Genomic DNA, 23,375 nt, shown 5'->3' with positions numbered 1-23,375 from the left:
GTTTAGAAAGCTTCCAGACTATGGCTGCATAGAAAATAATACCTGCATATTATCTGTGGCATCTCCAAGAAGTCCACCAAAAGTAATAGCATTGGTCACAGTTCCCAAGTATATGAAAAGCATGGCTGAAAGGGACTGGATACTTAATCCATCATAAAAGTCACTGGCAAAAAAGGGCGCCTTTCTTTTGATGTCTTCAACTAATCCTCCGCAAAACCTGTTGACATGAAAAAAATTGTGAATTTAATATTTTATATTGAAGGTGACAGAACTGTAAAGTGTAATTACATGGCAAAATATTGAGGGGGAGGCGAGCAACAACCTGTCAGTTCAGAGCTTGCTTCCCCCTCGTTCCCCACTCAATGCTATTGGCACGGGAAGCTGCAGGACGGGCTACCCTAACAATTTTTAGATCGTTCACGCTGCCCATTGAAGTTAGTGGTGGTCTGCTGCCTCTCAATGACACGATAGGACACAATCAGCTGACATCGTGCATGCTGGCTGATCGTGACCTTTTTAACATGTCCTATTTCCCCAACAGTTATCGTTCGGAATGGGCAGTAAGAGGCCAAGTCCAAGTACGGCCAATAATCGTTTTGTGTAATAGGGCCTTAACTTTTTATTCCTAGTTTAAGATAGTCAGAGCACCAAGAAAACATACAGGATCATACAAGTACAAATGAAAATGGACAAATGTTATACCATTTTCCTTGCCATTATCTCATATGTTTTCCTTAATACTCTACACAAAGCTATATTGAGCATTCACACTGCATAATCTCAATTTATTTGCCAACTACCATCAACAGCTCCCAATAGTAGATCAAGGACTGTAGAGAATCCTGAGCAACACTACCTGATGACATAGAGAACCCTGAGCAACACTACCTGATGACATAGAGAACCCTGAGCAACACTACCTGATGACATAGAGAACCCTGAGCAACACTACCTGATGACATAGAGAACCCTGAGCAACACTACCTGATGACATAGAGAACCCTGAGCAACACTACCTGATGACATAGAGAACCCTGAGCAACACTACCTGATGACATAGAGAACCCTGAGCAACACTACCTGATGACATAGAGAACCCTGAGCAACACTACCTGATGACATAGAGAACCCTGAGCAATACTACCTGATGACATAGAGATCCCTAAACAACTATACCTGATGACAATCGGTTAAGGTCTGGGTGTTAAGACCCTGAAATAAAACTGGAACAAACCAGGAGAAATGAATGCCAAGTGAGTTCGTCAACTAGGACCATCACTGTCGCATGCATACAGAGTGGGGAAAGAAGTGCTCAACCGCATGCTTCTCTGGTACAGTGTCATAAGAGGTTAGCCATGATATGGAAAGCAATAGTAAGGTCAACATTACAAACAGAAATGGAAAGAGAAATAAGGGATGAGAAATGCCGTGAAATATAGCATCATGGTACCACAAATTAAAAGGGTAGTAATAAAAGTGGACGGAGTGTGGTGCGGGGTCAAAAGGGGAAGAAGTGTGCGTATTGGGGCATCCAAGCATTTGTCCCTTTAGTCCTGACAATATTGGTAGAACTCTACAATATGGCAGAACAGAGTTATTGAACATTTGCCATTGTATCACTGACCGTCCAGTCCTCTGCAACTCTGGGGAGTCTCCATGTCCACCACCTCCATGGCCAGCATCATGAGGAGTGTCTCCATTCATCTGTACAGTCTCCCCACCTGCGTACATGTTTTTCCTATAAGCAGGACATTAGTTAGAGTATATATATATATATATATATATATATATATATATATATATATTAAGCTTTATTAAATGTGTAAAATAAGTGGCTTAGAGCTGTACCTCTTATCAGAAGATGGAAGAGACTTTGGCGGTTCTATCCTTATTGTAGGGTCCCATTCACCAGGTGGAAGCACAATGACCTCATCCAGAAACTCATCAATTCCAGCAACCAGGTCCTGCCTGTCTTTTGCTTTATAGGCAATGTCATGGAAAACCTATAATGATATATACATGGTAGTCTTTATGAAAATGTCTAAAAAAAAGGCGTTTAAAGTGGAACTAGCATATATATCCAGAGCATTGAGTGTGAATTTTACATTGAAGGGTTATGGTTTCATCAAAAAGACCTAAACGCAACACTGTTCAACGAAAATGCATAAAAATGTTGATTCATGATTCCAGTGTGAAGTAAACCAAACAGTACAAACATATACTAGACAGTCTACAGATGCACCAAATGTATCAAACTGCGTGTGTGCTGAGTAGAGCAATGTTCTGCATCAGCTCTGGTAGGGGAACTGGAAGGACTTCTGTGGGAGGGTAGTGAGCAGGGTGGAGGGTTTTGATGAACAACTGAAGGAAAGCAATGCATTCTGGGAATTGTAGTATGGAGCAACTGCTAAACCAGGAAGTACAGTAATTATCTGACATAGGAAGAGACCCACAAAACAAATAGCTTTTTGTTGCTCTACCTGACAGTGGTTTGGTTTTTGCAGAGCCCCCGATTTTCCATCTGCTAATCACAGTTTGAACACTGCTGACCGGCATTATCAATTCTTTGGGTATCAGAACAAAGTGAAGGTTCTGGAGGGGCCATCTCAGTCTCCTGACCTCAATATCATTTAGGCACTATGGGGACATCTCAAGTGCGCAGTTCATGCAAGACAGCCCAAGAATTTACAGAAACTGGAAGCTTTTTGCCAAGAAGAATGGGCAGCTTTACCATCTGAGAAAATAAAGAGCCTCATCCACAACTACCACAAAAGACTTCAAGCTGTCATTGATGCTAGAGGAGGCAATACATGGTAATATAGGGTATGTAAACTTTTGATCAGGGTCATTTGGATGTTTTTGGTTGTCATTATGATTTAAAAAGAGAAAACACAGTAGTCCTACAATAACTGGCTTCACCCAACCACTAACCATGAGTGGGAGCAAGTTTTTAAGCTATTATTCATATTCTCAGAAAAAAGGACAAGAAAGCAAAAATTCTGCCGGGTATGCAAACTTTTGATCACAATTGTATGCATCTTTATTTAACATTACCTCATCAGACATTAGGGTGGCTATACTTCTTCCAATCTCATGATATGACTTGGCTTTTCCTTTTGGTCCCAATAGGATAAAAAGGAATCTAAAAGAAAAAAAATATATAAAATAAGACAGACTCAAAGAAATGAAGCTGAAATGTTACCCCTAGAGATAACTAATAGAGATGAGCGAACCTGGAGCATGCTCGAGTCAATCCGAACCCGAACGTTCGGTATTTGATTAGCGGGGGCTGCTAAACTTGGATAAAGCTTTAAGGTTGTCTGGAAAACATGGATACAGCCAATGACTATATCCATGTTTTCCACATAGCCTTAGGGCTTTATCCAAGTTCAGCAGCCACCGCTAATCAAATGCCGAAAGTTCGGGTTCGGATCCACTCGAGCATGCTCCAGGTTCGCTCATCTCTAATAACTAACATTATAACTAAACATATACATTGGAGACACTTTTTAATTCTACATGACAAAGAAGTATATGACTTGGACATGGTATTCTCTCAGTTAACTATGCCCTTCCCTGTTCTAAATGTTATTGCATGACACCCAGAGAACATATTTCTCCAGAATGCCCCTTTAAGATCTAGTTTCCTCCTCATAAACAATTTTCATAGAGGACTGTACCTGTATTACTTTTTTCTTTGTATTTATTGACTGGGAGGGCAATAGAGAAGATGCTTGGTAGGCTAGTTACAAGAGATGAGCAAAGATTGCTCATCTCTACTACGGTAGCTACTTGTCCTGCTACGCTCTATGAAGTCTAAACAGTGGCAAAAAAGAAATATCTGCAGAAGTTACTAATAGCTTATTATGTACTGAAGGAAAGCAAATATAACATAACACTATGGTATACGAAAAAGTAAACAGGATTTAAAAAAAAAAGATTTTTAGAGGCTGTCATCGGGAAAGAGGTTGTCATTGGTTTGTAGCACCAATGTTGCATTTTTGCTAATTCTTCTTGACTTTTTTTTTTTTTTTCATTTTAAAAGCACAGAATTCTATGGGTAAGACGTTTTTTCAAGGGTATAAAGGGAAGAAAAAAAATCATTTTAAATGAGCAATAAAGAAAAAAAAAATATATATATAATTTTTTATTATAATACAGTGGTACCTTGGTTTAAGAGTAACTTGGATTAAAAGCGTTTTGATTTAAGAGCTCACTGTTTTTCAAAATTGTAACTTTGTTTAAGAGCTCCCTGTACTGGGTGGGAGGGGAGTGGGGTAGGGACAGGGTCTGCACAGCGGGGTCTACAGCCCTGTACTCTGACCCAGGAAGTCTCCCTCACCTTCCAAATCATAGCAGATCCACTTCAGGCTGGGGCTTACATCAGGGGACAGGACTGGGGAGGTAATCTCTCCATAGCTGTAACCCTATTCTTCCCTGCTCATTCCTTCATACTCTCTGCAGTCTCTGTCAGCCCTTGTGTTTCTGATCCTCTCCATTATGAGGATCCGCAGTTCCATTCTGTATCTACAAACTGCTGCTGTTTCTCCAGGGTTATGCACTTACTATACATTATACTGCACATGCTGATTGCTATACTGTACAGTAACTTATAATATGACATATTCAGCTGTTTCTAAATCTTTGTTTCATTTGTTTTACATGTTATTCAGAATAAAAAAACATTATTTTTGGGGTGTGGAACCAATTGTCTGCACATCAGTGATTTCTAATGGGAAAATTTGCTTTGGTTTAAGAGTAGATTTGTATTACAAGCGCAGTCCGGGAACGAATTATGCTCGTAATCCTAGGCACCACTTTACATATAATAAATATAAAAAAAGATAACTATACATTAAACTTGATAAGAAGTATATGCTAAAATCTGCAATTTAAACCCTTTTCATGGCAGAACAAACCAGCCTAATAGTAATAGACCTATCTCTCTATAATACCAGTCTCTCCATTATAGGATCTGGCTGTTGATTATAGTTGTACAGAATTTTCTTGCAGTAAATTCCCAGCTTTATAACCAACATGATAGTGAGAATTTGAGAATTGTACTCCTTAGCTTTTAGTTGGTATTTATAACAGCAGATGAGAGCTTGATAGGTTTACACAAATGGCGGCTTGCTGAATGCTGAGACTCTCCGCTAAACACACTGCTCCCCGGGGATTTACATATCGGATTTTCACCGGATTCAGACAATGCAAATGGCTCCACATTTCTCACAAATGTAAATTTAATTGAATTGTTAAATCACAGATAAAACTCGGTGCTAAGGACAACAAATACATAATGGATTTTTGGAGCACGAAAAAAATAACATAAAAGGCGCGTGGCTTTATTTCCATTAAGGGTATGCATTAGAGTATTTCGGCTTTTTTTCACTAGAGTGTATCTGTCAATGTTAAATCCCTATAACTGAAGACTCCCTGGGAATTAAAATGTGCAAGATGTGATAATAATCAGCTAGAATATTGTATAAAGATTTAAAATATCTGGTGTTACACTGAAAACAACTGAACCGTCCTGAGGAAAAAGGTTTAAACTTCAATACAGGAGAAAGTCACAGAGTACTTTCTAAAGGGGTACTCCAGCATTTTCTCTTTCAAATCAAATGGTTTCAGAAAGTTAAATTGATTTGTAATTAACTTCTAATTAAATATCTCCAATATCTTATTAAATATCTCTTAAATATCTTCCAATTAAATATATTAAGTATTCCTGTACTTATCAGCTGTAAGTAGCAAATCCACAATTTTTTTTTTGTTCTGTTCAGTTCCTGTCACAGACAAGGGTGGCAGCAGAGAGCACTGTGTCAGACTAGAAAGAATACAACACTTCCTGCAGGACATACAGCAGCTGAGATTTTTTTAATTGAAGTAAAATATAAATCTATATAGCTTTCGGACACCAGTTGCTTTGAAAGAAAAAAGAGTTCCCCTTTATTCCAAATGCTAGTAAGGAAAGAACTTCCTTTTACCTGAATCGTATTACTTGCAAAACGTTAACCATGACATGATGCCATGTCAGAAAACTGGTACGATACATATAATACAGTGCTCCCTCAACATACAATGGCCCCAATATACAATGGATTCAACTTACAATGGCCTCTTGTAGGTCATAGGAGGGATCCCTAACTAAAGCAGCTGTTATCCTACTGTAGCTGTTGCCAGGTGGAGGTAGAAATGGCAGTACTAGCCTAAAATCACTGGGGGTCTAACTACCAGGACCCCCACCAGATCAGTCAAGTGAATATCAGTCTAAGAGTGCCCTGTGTGAATGGAGCAGTAGAAAACCTAAATACTCACCGCTCCATTTACAGTCTATGGGACTAATAGTTTTAGCCAATCTCCTTCATGTCCCATCCTTCTAGAAAGTGAATAACCAGTTGTCGGTTGTTCCTTCTGATTACTAAAAGTTAAAGGGGTATTCTGGGAAAAATTAACTTTTCCCCTATCCCCTATCGTGTGCCGACCCAAGGCTCTATTCATAACAGAGCCGGCGGGTCTGATACAGAGATCGCCAGGGAGTTCAGGGGTTGGACTCCCAGAAAAGTCAATTTTTACCGCAATTTTTTAAGACAATGGAGGGGATTTATCAGCGGGTGTAAAATATACACTTGTGTAAACTAACCACAGCAACCAACCACAGCTCAGCTTTCAGCCCTGTTAAAATAATAGAAGAGCTGTGATTGTGTGGTTGCTGTGGGCAGTTTATACCAGTTTACACCAGTGTATGTTACACCTTTTGAGTTTTTTTTTTTTGTTTGTTTTTATTCTTCATGTTTTCTTAGGTTGGATTGATTAATATTGTATGTTGAGGGACCACTATATAAAGTAAATTCAAATTACTGTAGATGTCTGAGGACAAAGCAGGAATGGATGCCAACATAGGGGAGATTAGGTCCATACCTGATATAAGGTATCTTCAATAACACAAATGTGAATGAGCCCTATATCAGTTCATGGTTCTTAAGAGTGCACAGTGCCCATACATTTGACTATTTTGTTGTACTGTACTGTATGTGTTATACAGGTTATCACCATCCATATGTTGTCTTGATGGGTTATTGGGAGATGGATCTAGACTATGTTCACACATGCAAACATTTTCAGACATGTTTATCTCTGACCAAGCCCCCAATGTAATTCGTAATTGTTTGGCAAATTATTTTACCAGTCAATTGTGATACACAGGAAAAGAAAGTCAAGAGTACCACAATACCTTGTGGGCACAGGGACCTCTGTGAGCGATCCAAACATTACGGCCTCCTTTAGCCGGACAAATGCAATGAAAGGATTTTCCAAGAAGTCAACTTCTCCGACAAGGACATTGGAAGCTTCAGCATCTCTTGGCAGTTTCTTCATAAATTTGTTCTTTAGCTAGAAGATAAAAAAGAGAATTAGTCAATTGCTAGTCACCACAATGCCAGTTGGTGGATGAATTGATAGGAAGCAGTCACCAAACTTCTAAACATGCATGAGTGCATGCAAAGCTATGAAGAGATAAACATACCAACATAAACATACCTAGCAACAACCATGATATCATGTAATATATTAAATAAGTGCAGGAGACATATGCAAATAGATGTTGAGTCAACATACAGTAGACCACGATATGAAATGTCAGGACAAATGGTCAAATGTATGACAAGACAAAGAGTGACAACTGTGCTTGATGTCACCCCTTGTGAAACAAGGCTAAGACCAAGTATCTATTACTGCAGAAAAGATAAACCCATGTTATCCAAATGATTTATTCTATAAACCATAATGTCTCTGCTGACCAAAGATAGGCCGATCAAGGGAAAAGAGTCAAAAGGTTCTGGTCCTTTTTCCAAACTTATAGATGGTACCTGTTAAGCCTATGTAAGACATCTCTAAAGGCCTGAGGTAAACGAGCGCAGATCTCCCAGATCGGCCCAACATCAAAAGTTAGTGATCAGCCGACGCTGGCCCTCATTGAGTAGACAATGGGCCTGTGTAACGGAACCTTAAATACCAAAAATTTAAAGCCTGTATAACTTATTCTACATTATTCTAACGATCTTTTTTAATGATGTGTGGTGGAATTTTAATGCTCTTCATTAGAGGCGCTGCTCTGCCCCTTGCCACTCCACCCTGGGTGTCCCAAACTGGGAGAAGTTTCCCAGGATTGGATCCAGCTTTTCCTTCATCCTGGGAGGAGCAGACGGAAGCAGAGCTGCGCTGAAAGCCAACCAACTTGATGTGCGGAGCAAAGATCGAATAAAGCGCTTCGCTTCGTCTAGATGAGCCATTTGCTCATCTCTAACCTTCATTATACAATTATTAGCATTATATTATTACATTACATTGTACATTATGCAATAGTATCCCACTATTTAGCACTGCTCCTCCACACCACCTATTTTTCTCATTCTGATCCCCCAATCTTCTTCATTTCCTGTATCCATGACAAGCACTTGGTACAGGACCTGCCACCTCAGTAATCGCTGACTACATCTCGGGCAGCAATTGGCTATGGTGGCATTTCCTGCACCAAGTGCTTCTATCAGACACATGAGAGAAGATAGGGAGAAGAACAGGAGCTATGGGGGACAAGCGGGGATCGGGGCTATGCATACAGAGACTTTTTTGCTATTTTCCCTCTGCCCCAGCAACATATTTTTTTGGCTGCACACTGTAACTTCCTTTTTAAAGTTATGTTAAAGAATCATCTATTTCTTTTAGATTTTTAGAATCAGTCCATAGACATTGAAGGAGTATAAATGTGAACTGTCAGCTATTTTACCACCTGTGGTGTTTTATTGTTTTTCATATAGTAAATTCCACTGTAAACTAATAAGTTATTTGTGAATCCCCCCACAAGACATAAACCCTACTGACAAGTTACTGGCTGCAAATTTAGCTCCGAATGGGGGAGCCATTATTGTGCCCAAGCCTGGATCCATTAGGCCAGTCTTAACCTGGTTGTACAGTATCAGACAATTAAATGGAAAGCTTTGACCATTGTAAATCTATATTTGTATGTCACAGATATTTCCATTTTAAACTCTTCTGATTCCATGTATTTCCGAACTCTGTGTATTACAGATGTGTCTTATACCACACATTCAGTAAATGCAAGCACAGATTTGCCAAGAAATGTGAGCTCAATACAATATGCACAATGCAATGTCTTTTAAATAGGTGGGAATAAATAAAAATGAAAAAAAAAAAGTTAGTATGTAGCACTGAAGCAACAATCTGGTTCTTATCTGTAACAATCACTTAAGAACGTCACATCACAAGAACTTGATGCACCAGGTCCCTGACATACAAACATTTTACAAATAGGAACATTGAAGGAAGTCACATAAAAATGAGAACTGTACGGATGACGGGTATATCTGTACAGTTCCGAAATTAAAGAGTTACTTAAGTACGTTATAAATAAAGTTTATTGAAGAAAGCACTGTAGTTACAATGTTTAATATTATGGGGGCAGTGCTTACATTAATGCTATGTTATAGCAACTGTTCGCAAACTGAATGGACCAAACTGGTACAGAAAATACTTGAAAGTGAATGAGAAGAATTACAAAATAAAATTTCCTATAAAACCTGGTCTGTGCTGTGGAACAGATTCTAATGGTGCCTTCAATTTCTCATAATGCTGCCCGCTTCCTGAGATCTCCTCCGTTTTGTAACTACGCACATGTACCTGTTCGGTGCCCTGGAGGTGGGCCCAGTGCCCCCGGATCCTGAGGTCTCCTTCAATTTCTAAATATGCAAATCTTCTCATTTGGTGCACTGGATATCCCCGCCCCTCGGTGACGTGAGCACTTGATTCTGAAGGAGGTGCGTCACCAAGGGGTGGGATATCAGTCCACTGGAGAGTGCCGAGCCCGCCTCCAGGACACCAAACTAGTACATTTGCATATTTAGAAAATGGAGGAGACCTCGGAATCCGGGTGGCAGTGTGAGGAGTGGAACTGTTAAAATCTGTTACAATGGCGCTGTTAGAATCTGCTCAGTAGAGACGATCAGGTTATGTACAAAACTTTATTTAGTAATTCTGGTACATTCACTTTAAAATGATTGTATAAGATCAGGAAAAATATAATCAGAAACAGCACCTCCCTTGTTTGTGTGCCATGTGCACCACTGCACTTTATCCCAATCAAGAGAAATGGTTCTGGCTAATAACACTAGTCGCAGCCTTTGGGCAAGAGGGACGCTGTTCCTGGAAAAATAGGCAAAGCTTTTGCTATAATAACATATAAGCCTTTTAATGTAATCACATACATCACCCTGTAAACCTTATTTATAGGGTCCCGGAGAATCACTTTAATGACCTGTTGCATTGTGTTCACCCTGCCTATTGTTATCATGCAGTGTGAAACATGCAAAAACTCTCACCTGCTTCTGCTTGACAAGCTGACATTTGTAGGCCTAGAAAATGCCATAGTTAAGCTACAGGATGTATCACAGTAATATATATGTATCCCAAAATAAAACAAAAGCATATTATCTACTATTCAGATCAATGGCCCACCCACAGATAAGCAGAAAAAAATAACATTGGTTCCATGTTGAAACTATGGCAATTTTGTAAAATCACTTCACAGTCCTTAGCACCATAAGCAGTTCTAAGACCAATTGCATCCAAAAACGAAGAATGAGAATAATATTAATCAGCAGAGCGCCGATCGGACCGTACAGAGGGGGGTAACAGACCTCCGGCGGTCCGTGAAAGCGATCGGCACACTGTGGGAGCCCTGATCGGTAAGTGACAGGAGCTGCTCCTATCACTTACACTTAAACGCTCCTCCAGGCTGTACTGCCCTGCTATTTGGCGATTCTGTCCATAAGATGGCTGACATGGAGCAGCATGTGACCATGCCCCACCCCCCAGTGTCCACCACTGAGCCTGTATATGCCTATGACACTGAGGGCGGGGCATGGTCACATGCTCCTCCATGTCGGCCATCTTATGGAAAGAATTACCACAGAGCAGAACAGTACAGCTTGGAGGCAAGGAGTCAGAGTTTAGCTGTATGAGGTACACAGGGACCTGCTGTCAGAATATACAGTGAGTACACCTACTAATACTGTACACAATTATTTTACTATAAAATGGCCAACCCCTTTAAATAGATATTTCTTTATATATCTTTGTCTTTATGTCTTTATATATCTTTGTCTAAAACCCCTTTTTGTTCCCATTCAGAGGGATGGATACTGTACAATAACGGAAGACAAACACTTTTTTATGTTTCTTTATATTAAACCACAAGTTAATAAATTCTAACTAAAATGGATTTCAACACATAAGATAGACACACAACTGATGTGAACTGTTTAGAAGGTTCCGGATGTGTGATTAATTCTCCTGGCCTAACAGGAACACTTTACTTGAATTATAAATAAGCGTTGATATGGAAACACTTGATGAAAAAGTATAAGAAAAACAAATGCATGGAGACGTTTCATCTCTTCTTTTATACTACTGGCTGACATGGCTCCCTCGTTCTATTCACATCCTTCCAAAAACCTTCTTTTGTATCTTCAAGAGACTATTTGTATAGGTCCGCAGTTTGCAAGTAAGCTGTCAGCGTTCTGAGGCGACCACCGAGAATTAGATGTTACATCAAACTACTTTGTAGTCTGGACTGTTTAAAGTTGTTCATATGCCGAGTAGCTAAATTAAAAGAGAACAATCTATTCCCTGTGGGCTTACAATAGAGTCCCAGGACTCCAAAAATAATGGTGTTCACAGCTAACGCTAAGATCCAAATATGGTTCACATTTAAAGAGATATTACAGGGTGTCAAAGAGGCGGAGCCTAGAGTCTGTGCCATAGGCCTGCAGTGTCTCACTTCCTGTCTTTTATTGTGTTACCACGCCCATTTATCTTCACCAGGGCTAGGGAACAGATGCTCTAGGCCCCACCTCACTGTGGTTCTGGCATAAAAGAAGGTTTTTTTTTACCACAATACCGGCACCAGGAAAGAAGGAAAGGCCTAGTCTCGATTGAAAAGAACTACCGAACGGTGCGCAAGCTTTGGGGCGGTGTCGGGCCCTACTGATTCACTTTAATGTGTCCTAGTGAACAGTAACCAATATAGAGAGAAATGCTGCATATGTTGCCTTATATATTGGCCATATCTTTACTTATTAATTTGACTGCTTAAACTTTGAAGCCTCATAAATGTCCTTTATTCGGTAGCATATAGTCACTGTTAGTGAGTGTTCAGACTGTGACTGCGGGGGTTTTATTGGACCACCAGAGGTCTCTTACCTTCCTCCATGTGGTCCGATCGGCTTTCTGATCATTGAGTCTGCCATAGGCAGGCCTATGGCATAGCATTGTACAGTGTCTGCAATCTAATGATTGCTGGTAAAAGTCCCCCAGGAGGACTTAAAATGTGTAAAAAAAATAAAACAAATAAAAATAAATAAATAAATAAACATATTATATACCGTAGCATGCGTAATTGTCCGATCTATTAAAATATAACAATCGTCATCGCGAACGGCGTAAACGAAAAGAGGAAAAAAGCGTCAGGATACTGATTTTTTTCTTATATTATATATATAAAAAAATAAATAAAAAGTGATCAAAACGTCCGATCTACACAAATATGGTATTAATATGACACCCCATACAGCCCTGTAGGTGAAAAACTAAAACCGTTATAAGCGTCACAATAGGCCCATTTTAATAATAACTAATTGCACAAAAAAAAAGGATTTCATAAAAAAAAATATATAACATATATATTAGAGAATCTGTGTAAACCTGCATATGGTTGTGTTCGGACTGACCTATAGAATAATGGTATCACGTCACTTTTACCATATAGTGCATTACGTAGACACAGGAACCCCCCAAACGTTACCATATTGGTAACCAATTACCAATTTATATCTTCATAAATAATATTTTGGGATTCCGTCATACATGTTATGGTAGAATGAAAGACGCCATTACAAAGTACAACTACTCCTGTAACAAACAAGCACTTACATGGCTTGTAGATAGAAAACTGAGAGTGCTAGAGCTCTTGGAAGGGGAAAAAATGAAAATTTGCGTGGTCCACTGGGTCATTTTGGGCCTGGTCCTCAAAGGGTTAACTTGTGTCTCTGTGTATAAGTAACAGAAGTTACACAGCTTGTACTAAAACCTTGTTATTTAGAGATTGGGCTCATAGATTAGTATCTTGTTATTTCACAAACGTTTTGGTATTGACTGGGACCTTGTATCTGTTTATATGGCATATTTTGGTCTATTGCTCAGTGTGTTACTGCTATTTGTTTCTCAGACTTGGGATCTTCTTGTTTAAAGGTTATTCATTGTGTCATTGGAGCCTATTCAACATGTTGCTTGTTTCTCTTTAGCTTATCTGAAACCCATAGAGGTGGCCACTGAATGGGAGAAGATACGATAGACAGATAATCTCTGTATACCAACTCATTTACTAATAATGCATCCATTTGAAGCCATTAGGTTGTGCTTTGTGTCTGTTTCTTTTCGTGTCAAATTCATTAATGTGGCGCATGACCTCCGTAAATCTGGAATGTTTTTTTTACGGGAAAAAAGTAAAACCTGTAAAAAAATGGTGGTTTGCTTCATAAATCTGTCGGTTGTGGCAAGTTTTAAGAGACACACCCATGACACACCCACACCACGCCCACTTGGAGGTGATTTTAACCTTTTATTGGGGGAAGGGCTATGATGTATATTTTTATAGATTTTATATTTTTTTTTTATACTTATGTCACTTATGACACTGCATAGTTTTATTCAGTGTTATCCTTTCATAGAGTCTGCCTGAGACTATCAGTCAGGGAAAATAATGAGGACCCCCGCAGTCACACTGCGGAGATCCTAATCAGACAGTGACAGGAGCCCTGTTTCTGTCAATGACACTTAAATGCCACAATCACAGTGTTCATGGGGTTAATGGTGGACGGTATCGCTGGGGCTTATCAATAAGGGTGAGGACCTGGCTGCTGATAGTCTTGGCTCATACTGAAGCAAGCTCAGCACCTGATATTTGCCCTATTCTGCAGATATTCGCCCCGTGTAATAGGGCCCTAAGTGTGCGCTATACAAATAAAAGCATTATTATTATTATTCTCCTGATCGCTCTGCTGCTAGACATGGAATTCCCCTAAAAACAAGCAGTAGACAGCCATTTTTTGGGAATTGAAACCTACTGGCCAAGACTTTGGGGCTTCTGGCATAAAGGCCCTTCTACACTGGCTTATTATTGTCCAGAAACATTGCTGGAAACGCTTAATTGGACGTTAATCAGTCATGTAAAATTGAAAGCGATCAGTCAAAGAGTGTGAAAACGCCCGATCCCCAGCGAACACATCTCTTTTTTTTTAACTACAGTAAAATATATATTGATATTGGCCTCACATCTCCTTGTGTGATCATTTGTGTGGATCGGCCACTCCATTCATAATGTCTTCTAAAAGCACTGCAAAGGAGCGCCAATCTCGCTGATCAGCAGGCATTTGCAATTTTTAAAAAATAAAATAAAATCGCAGAATCTTCCATTTCACAATGCTTTATCTTATTCTATGTAAAACCTAAAAATCCCTTTAAAGAATAATTCTGGGTAGTGAGATTCGTAATATCTATAGCAAATGTATTATCATTGTTTCTGTCTCTTTATAACTACAACAGAACTAAAAATAACTATATAAATAAAATATACAAAAAAAACAGCATAATAGTAATCTGGGCTGATTTGTGCTCTGTATCAAGAAATAAAACTTTGAACAGTATCTCTGAGAGTTTACTCTATTCAAGTAAGGCTGGCTGTACTTTGCTCGGAGCTAAATGGAAAAATAACTTCTTCTGCCAACAGGTTAAGGAAAGTACAAGATTACAGTAATATCGTTTGTAAAGAAGCTAAAAGTATGCCAAGAATGACAGCATTACAGATATATTACAGTAGTATACACAGATATGCTGCTTACAGAGACGGCCCCTTTTAAAATACAAGATAAGCAAATTACTTCTTTGGCGGCTGCGGCAGGAAAATTGTAATATTACATGTTGACCATTCAAATGAATGACCATCCATGTCATAGAAGGGGGGCTTGACTCTGCCATAACAGGAGCCACAGGTGCACTAGGTTAATAGGTTAAGGTTAATAGGAAAATTTTTCAGGAGCCCCTACTCGGCAGAGGGAATGGTGTCTGGTGCACCTGAAGACCTCAGAAAGTGATGGAAACGCCAAGGAAATGGAACAGAAAAAGCAGGGGGAACATGTATGGGTGCATCTAAAACTCCCAGCTTTACTACCTGTATACTGTACCACTAACAGACTGAGTATACCACCTAATACTGGAATACTATACCGTATGTCAGGTGATTTATTTTTGGGTCACGCAGGGATATGACTAGTCCTAAATAGCACTTTTGAGTAGTTGTGGATTAATGCCAGTACTCCTATGGCATACTCCAATAACACCAACTGCAAAACAGTATTCATATATAAGTGTGTATACTACATATATACCAGTACTTGTATACTGTACAACTATCGGTATTATTATACTGTATAATACTAGTATATTGTATTTAATACAAAGGTTTGGAGTTTTTTTGTGTCACAATGTAAGATTACCAGTCCTGAAAAGGACTATTGGGTGTTTGCTGGCTAGCCGCCTACCTAACTATTAAAACTGAGCCATACGCTACCTCTGTCCCTGCTCCAACAGCTCTCCCTCTCAGCTAATAGGTTGCAAGTGAATCAAGCATCAGGTGACCTGGGTCCATACACACTCAGGTCACCTGATGTAGCTGGCCAATCACAGCTAGACCAGCAGCCAACATGGCTGCAGCTTAACATGATGTGCCATCCCCTTCCCTGCATGTTTATTGGCTAATTTAAAGGGGTTGGCCACTTTATAGAATAATAGTTCAGTGTACAATATTAGTAAGTGTACTCACTGTATATACTGACAGCAGCTCCCTGTGTACCTCTTAGAGCTCAAATCAGGCTCCCCTCCTCCAGGCTGTGCTTCTCTGCTCTGTGGTGTTCCTGTCCATATAATGGCCGACATGGAGAAGCATGTGACCACACCCCGCCCCCCAGTGTCCACCACTGAGTCTGTATATGTCTATGGAGGACACAGGTCATGGGGCATGGTCACATGCTCCTTCATGTCGGCCATTTTATGGACAGAAAAAAAAAACTGAGCAGGGTAGTACAGCCTGGAGGAGGGGAGCCTGATGTTAGCTCAATGAGGTACACAGGGAGCTGCTGTCAGTATATACAGTGAGTACACCTACTAAGGCTGGGTTCACACTACGTATATTTCAGTCAGTATTGTGGTCCTCATATTGCAACCAAAACCAGGAGTGGATTGAAAACACAGAAAGGCTCTGGTCGCACAATGGTGAAATTGAGTGGATGGCCGCCATATAACAGTAAATAACGGCCATTATTTCAATACAACAGCCGTTGTTTTAAAGTAACAGCAAATATTTGCCATTAAATGGCGGCCATCCACTCAATTTCAACATTGTATGAACAGATCCTTTCTGTGTTTTTAATCCACTCCTGGTTTTTGTTGCAATATGAGGACCACAATACTGACTGAAATATACATAGTGTGAACCCAGCCTAATACTGTACACTGAACTATTTTACTATAAAGTGGCCAACCCCTTTAAGTAACCAAACATGCAGGGAGGGGATTTGCTATTTTTCACGAGTACCATGAGGTACTCATTACAGTATGGAGTACTCCTGAGCACCACAAAACTCGAGCGAATAGTATACTCGCTCATCTCTAATGCCCATCCATGTTTTGACAAATTGAATCTGCACATAAGTTTTAATGCTATGAAATGTAATTCTACATCCACATGCAGAATGTATCTGCTATTTGGTTATATGGGTAGCTGTAAGGTGGTTGTCACTCAATTTATATTGTCCAAAACAACATTACTTTGCATATGTAGAGAGTCTTTCTATATAGGAATATTCTAGTAATCTCTGGATCTATTTGTATGCATGTGTGAACGATATTAGCATCTTTTTAATGCTGCATTTGCCAAAGCTTTGTACATCTGGTTTATCGCTCCTTTAATTGTATTTATCGCATTATCTTTTCACCTTGGTACATGACTACAGCACAGGAAATTCTCCATTGCATCTCTCTGCTGCCCCTGCACAATGAGCTTCCCGGCTGCTTTATTCTCTATGGGGTATATGAGAGCCATGCTGCTTAGTGCTTATAATCGGATTATGGAAAGCAGTCTTTCAGCAGCTGCCTCCATCTCTGAAGGTGAAATCACTTCACCTCCAATAACACCTATGGCATGTGAAATCTATCAACATGACCTCACTTAGCCTTTGAATTCTGAATTATTCACAGGAAATGTCAATAGGAGAGAATCACACTGGACTCAACTCCCTTATATCTTTCTGCTATAAACAGTCAGCAAATGCCTGCTCATAAGGTAATCACTTAAAGTGTTTTTTTTGAAGCGCTGACACCTTCTGTGGTTACATCTCACATTTCTGTATTCCCATTGTAATTATAGTCTGACAAAGTATGTTAGCACATGCAAAAATAGGCCGGACCCTAAGCAGCATAATCTATTCTGGTGCCCTCTACTTACTGAACATATTCCATATTCATTGGCCAATTCACGGAGTTCTAACTGTAATAAGTAATGTCTGTATAAGGCTGGATTCACACAGCATTTAGGCCTCATTCACACGTCCTGTAATTTACGGATCCGTATTTCCGTATCCGAGTTAGTGCACATTGATGTCAATTGGGCTATTCACACTATCAGTAGATGAAACGGATGAAAATCAATGCCGAAAAAAAAGGACATGTTCTAGTACGGACCCAGATTTTTTTTTACGGATCCTCTCATTAAAATCAATTGTTTACGGAATGTTTACGGATTGCAACATGTTTGGCATCCGTATTTCAATATTTCTGTAAAAAAAAATACGGATGACTCATAGGTCACAAGGTTTTGTTTCTAAGGCTAGGTTCACACTGCGTTTTCAGCATCCGTTTAACGGATCCGTTTTTTTTAACGTCCAGAAAAATAGGGTCAGCAACGTTTTTTGGTCCGTTTTGGTCCGCCAAAAAAAACGGATCCGTTTTTTTTTATAATGGAAGTCAATGGAAAAACGGATGCACACAAATGAATCCGTTTTTTGCAATCCGTTTTTCATGCGTTTTTTGCAAAAAACGGATGCGTTAAACGGATGCTGAAAACGCAGTGTGAACCTAGCCTAAGCAACCACAGGCTGACAAGCGATCAGATCAGCAGATTCCAATTTCTCATTAAATCCTTTCAACACAATATCATGACACATTATGACAATACTCAGAGAGCTTTATTTACATAACAATCACCAGGTGTCAGCACACAGACAAATACAGCATATGCATCTCGTGCCAAAATTATCTCAGAATGTATTGAGTTTAGAGATCAATCCAGAAAAGACACATTTATAGGTAAATTTTAAAACATTCCGTCAATAATGTATGGCAACATATGCTATTCAGTTTAATAGCCCATACATGATCGTTGATATAGGTTTGGACCTATAATTGTCGGGCACCGACCGCGCATTGCTACGTGTAAAAGCGCTGCTGACGATTTGAAAACTGCATGCATTACCTAACCATGGTCCAGGGCTCCTCCTGCTCTCTGCATCTCCCCAGGTCCTGCTCGCTTCATCTTCAGAGCGGTCTGTCTTAGTTGACAGGCTGCTCAGCCAATCACTGTCTGGGACTGTCTGGGCCAGTGATTGGCTAAGCGGCCTGTCAGCTCTGAAGCTGCAGCACGCGGGACCCAGGGAGAAGAGGACCGCAAGAGGAGCCCTGGACCATGGATAGGTAATGTATGCAGTTTAAGCAAGGACTGCAAGGACATCGGTAACAATGTCCATGCCGACCGTGTTTAATGATTATCTGGCCGTGCAATAGGCCCAGTAAACGAGCGCCGATCCTGCAGAGTGGCGCTCGTTTACAGTTATTATTAGTCCAGCCAGTGTAATACCACCCTTACTTACAAGTTATCCAGCACACTGGCACTTTCAGTCAGTGAATGAGGCTCTGTTTTAGGTCCCTGCATGGTGGTAGCCTGGAGCTTCAGGAAAAATCTGTGATGAAGCCACAGTGATTGACTAGATCTACTGGCGTTTTGTTCTTAAGATAAACAGGTGTTCTAGAAGTTGTAACCATACTGATGAGTGATGGTATATCCTAGAAATTACATCACTTACTATACTAGTCAGGTTATTTTTTTATGATAAGCCTGTCCAAATAAAAATAAATAGTGGATAGATAAAGATTATATACAGTATGATGTCAGCTCACTTACTTGATCTTTGTCAGGCTTATCTGAAATGTCATTAAGACTAGAAGACGTCATGTTTCGGTGGGTCATCGTTGGGCTGCCTATAAAAACACACAAAGGCATATTAGCCCCCGTCTCAAGTATTCTATAAAGGTAGATATATAACATATACTAGGCTATTGGAAAGACACAATATCAAATCTAAGCAATGTAAACACACAGGGACATACACTATATTGTACCAGACAGACAAACAAGTCATTGCTATAAACATAAACCATAAATTCAATAATATATTAATACTATACTAAAAATATCATAAAGCTCTAACAGGGTTGTCTGACTAAAAAAAAAAAATGTGGGGGTTAAGAAGCGAAAATAAAATAAAAAAGGGACATTAACTGATATGCTACTGAGTGGCGCTTGTTACATGCCGAAATGAAAGCAGGAAGCACTGCTCGGCTGTTTCCACCCACAGGTGGGAGGGCAGAGTAGTGGGGAATCAGGGCAGGTAAGTATTAGTTTTGTCTTTTGTGTTAGCCCAAGCCCAAACACAAAGGGGAGATTTATTAAACTGCTGTAGAGCAGAATTGTCTTAGTTGCCCCTAGCAACCAATCAGATTTCACTTTTCTTGCCTCACAGACTCTTTGAAAATGAATGGTGGAATCTGAATGGTTGCTAGAGGCAACTAAGACAATTCTACTTTACACCAGTTTGATAAATCTCCTGGGTGCACAGCTCCTTTAAATTATCAAATTATAAAATCTGATGACACAGTTAGTGTCCGTGTTTGTTTTAATAGAAACATGAAGAGTCCAGAGCCATGAAGAGTCCAGGTACATTGTTTTGTGTTTTTTACAGTAACAGACAGGCGGGGGCAGGGGAATGACGGTGATGCGGTCCTTTTTTTGAACCGCCGCCCGGTTCCCGCACCAGTCTATTCTAGAGCACTGGCCCATCCAGCCGATAACTGGGGTGCAAGGTGTCGGCTCCCCACTAACCTGATATTAATCACCTATCTTGAGGACAGGCCTTCAATATTTTGTGGCAGGAAGACCCCTATAAGAAGCTTAAAGTTTCTCTGGTGTTATAACTTTCAAAATCTAAATTAACAGTAGATGGGATATAAAGCAAGTTTGCAATTTACATTAATTATTATTTTTATTATTATTTTTTAATATAATGGAAAACATGGCACTTCCTGTTTTCTTTTTTATTTAATAAAAAAACAGGAAACAGTCAGAAAACAGGAAGTCCAGTGTATATCAGCTCATCTGAGCGCTCACAGAGAGAAGGCAGTCATGTGATTGACGGACACATTGAGCTGTGACTCTTTGTACTGGTCAAACTTCATGTGTTTAGTCTGTTTTTTCAACCAGTACAAGTCAGCAAATCTGCCTTCAGGAGACTGGACCTGGATACTGTAAGTATAGCTGCTATATAGCTGCCTTTAGGAGACTGGACTTGGATTTCTGGTAAGTATAGCTTTGTTTTATAGCATGATAACAACGAAAAAAATTATGAATGTATATTGCAAACTTGCTTCATTTCACATCTACTGTTGATTTATAATTTAAAACTTATAACAGCTGTGACACTTTAAACCTAACATTAGTAGGAATTTTTTCCTACTTTTAGCATTTGGTATGTTTAAAGCTCTAGACCCCCAGATGACCTGCAGAGACATTGTAGCGGCAAAGACATAATCCATTGTAAATAATAGTTTTTTTGCTTTTATTAAGTACAGACATAACTCCTGTGAAAAGACCCCAAGAGTGCTTACACTGTGTTATGTTACATAAAAGTAGAAAGCAGCTTTCTATGGATTTCAAAGGCAGAATAAAAATGTACTCGCAATTAATATGCAATAACAAATTACGTATTTAATGCATATTGTACGACAATGCGACAATGCCGCCGGCCTGCTGTGAAAATCTGTCATTTGAACATATCGAGCCTTTTCAACCTATTTGTCTCCCATAACATTTTGCTCCTATAGGTTTTACCGCAATATTAACAGCATAAGCGAGTATAATTGTTTTTAGCAAATTAATAAACAGGAACAAATGTTTGACTACGTTTTACAATGACTGTAAGAAGTGCCGGGAAAGCTTTTCTCGCCCACCACAGTTATAATAAGGGCAGGTACAATATGCACTTTTACTGCTCCAAATGGTAATTATTACAATTGTACCATTATCCCACAAAAGTACAGCAAAACAGTAGGGAAGAGTGGGATTTGACAAATACAGCCCCATGCCCACCCACCCCCAATTCAATTACGCCTCAGGTTCTATATAACCCTGCCATTTTCATGCTGGAGTTCGAGAGTGTCACCAGGTAGGACTTGTATATACATGGTGTTGATAGCGTTTTGTGCCGATGACTTTAATTTCAGATGCATTAACATTGCTTTATTAACAGCTCGCTAGGAAAACATCTTGACGGTAGATTACGTACCGTGCTGATACTTCAAAAGTACTCTATTATTAGACCTGAATGTGGACTGAGGTACTATGTTTCAGGTAAATTCCATCAAGCTGAAATGGATTTCATTTAATCTTATGTTATATCCAATGTGACAATAACAAAAGAAAATAATATAAGCATATCTTAATCCCTTGAAGAGGTATTAAAGCGAACGTACCAAGTTTTGCACATGAATAGAACAGCACCGGCACAGGGATGCCAGTGATGCAGCCTTTTTTTTTTTAAACACAGCCTGGTTCCCGCGTACGGCACTGTTCTATTCTCAGGCATCAGCCCGGGGTAAAGCACTAGAGGCAGGCCGGCCCACCCCAAGTGGAAGGAAACCCCCACCCCTCTGTTTATTCATTCTAATGGAGCCGGGTGGGGGGGGCGGTCCACCTTCAGTGCTTCACCCCCAGCCAGTGCCCTGGCTGGGAACCAAGCCATGGTTTAGAGACCGGTGCCGTTCTATCTATGTGCAAAACATAAAGCTAATTCACCAGATTTCTCCTTAATGACTACTTTTAATAATCACCCAAAATCCCATTTTATTGTTATATAGAAAATAATCCCTGCCAGTGCCTTTGTCTTCTCTACAATAATTGTTTTACCCACATGATCCATGTTTATTCCCAATCATCATTTCAAGTGCCTTCAGCCCATCAGGCAGGATCAGTAGATTCAGTGTTAAGATCAACCACAAAAACTATTAGTTCATAGAACAACCTACAAGAAAAAAAGTGTTGTCTGGGGGAACAAAATAAATCAAGCCTGAGATATTTAAAAAAAAAAGCTATACTCACCTACCTCAGTTTCATTCAGCTGCCACACCAATTCTCTTGGTCATCGACTACTCACTGCGTCTTCCTGGATTCTGTGACATGTAAGCACCATCTAAGCCCATCAGTGGATGTATCGGTTTCCCTCCTCTCTGGGTGAGCTGGGCTGTTACTGCAGGGTCGGCTCATCACAAGAACCAGGAAGAAGAGATGACCAGTTGAGGACCAGGAACATTGGCGTGGTGGCTGTGGTGGACCAAGGTAGGTAAGTATGACACCCATTGATTTCAATGGGGTTCGTTACTTGAGTGGAACACTTGAACATTGTAAAACGTTGACTCGAATAACACACAATTGAGCATTTAAGTGCTCGCTCAACACTAGATTCTAATGAAATAATACAGGGCTCCAATTATTCTTCAGTTGCCCTGACCCCAATATCCCCATGCTCAGAATGGCTTTCTTCAATTCATCTCTGCTGGGAACAAAGTAGAAGTTAAAGTTACTCTACTTTTTTCAATGGAACCAAATAACAATAAGTTGTTGAAAATATATAGGAGGCTCATCCAAGCGTTACTCAGCTTTGAGGGTCCCATTCCATGGAGGGATCAGGAAGTGCAGAAAAGTTGACTGTATTCATTTCTAAAATAAAGTATCAATGTACTGTATACTATGTAAAATGTAATGACATCATGAATCCATAGTCCAACACCCTTAGTTGTAAGTATTGTTTTGCTGTACCGTGAATGTGATACATTTCCCCCAACACCCAGTTCCCCCAACTTAC

At 39.8% G+C, this 23,375-nt stretch overlaps 1 protein-coding gene across 4 annotated transcripts in view; it reads right to left on the bottom strand.

Annotated features, from left to right (window-relative positions):
- SLC4A4 (solute carrier family 4 member 4) overlaps window positions 1–23,375 on the bottom strand; it is a 180,680-nt gene that overhangs the window by 40,359 nt on the left and 116,946 nt on the right. For all 4 annotated transcript variants that reach the window (XM_069978293.1, XM_069978289.1, XM_069978290.1 and 1 more), the window contains exons 8-13: window positions 19,364–19,440; window positions 7,235–7,392; window positions 3,055–3,142; window positions 1,849–2,003; window positions 1,625–1,738; window positions 43–217 (exon numbers count right to left, since the gene is read on the bottom strand). In XM_069978293.1, the coding sequence (XP_069834394.1) occupies window positions 43–217; window positions 1,625–1,738; window positions 1,849–2,003; window positions 3,055–3,142; window positions 7,235–7,392; window positions 19,364–19,440 (767 nt within the window). The remainder of the gene's footprint in view (window positions 1–42; window positions 218–1,624; window positions 1,739–1,848; window positions 2,004–3,054; window positions 3,143–7,234; window positions 7,393–19,363; window positions 19,441–23,375) is intronic.

This window comes from Dendropsophus ebraccatus, chromosome 7, assembly GCF_027789765.1.
Source record: "Dendropsophus ebraccatus isolate aDenEbr1 chromosome 7, aDenEbr1.pat, whole genome shotgun sequence".
Lineage (NCBI taxonomy): Eukaryota > Metazoa > Chordata > Amphibia > Anura > Hylidae > Dendropsophus > Dendropsophus ebraccatus.
This window is presented reverse-complemented; position numbering and strand designations above follow the sequence as displayed.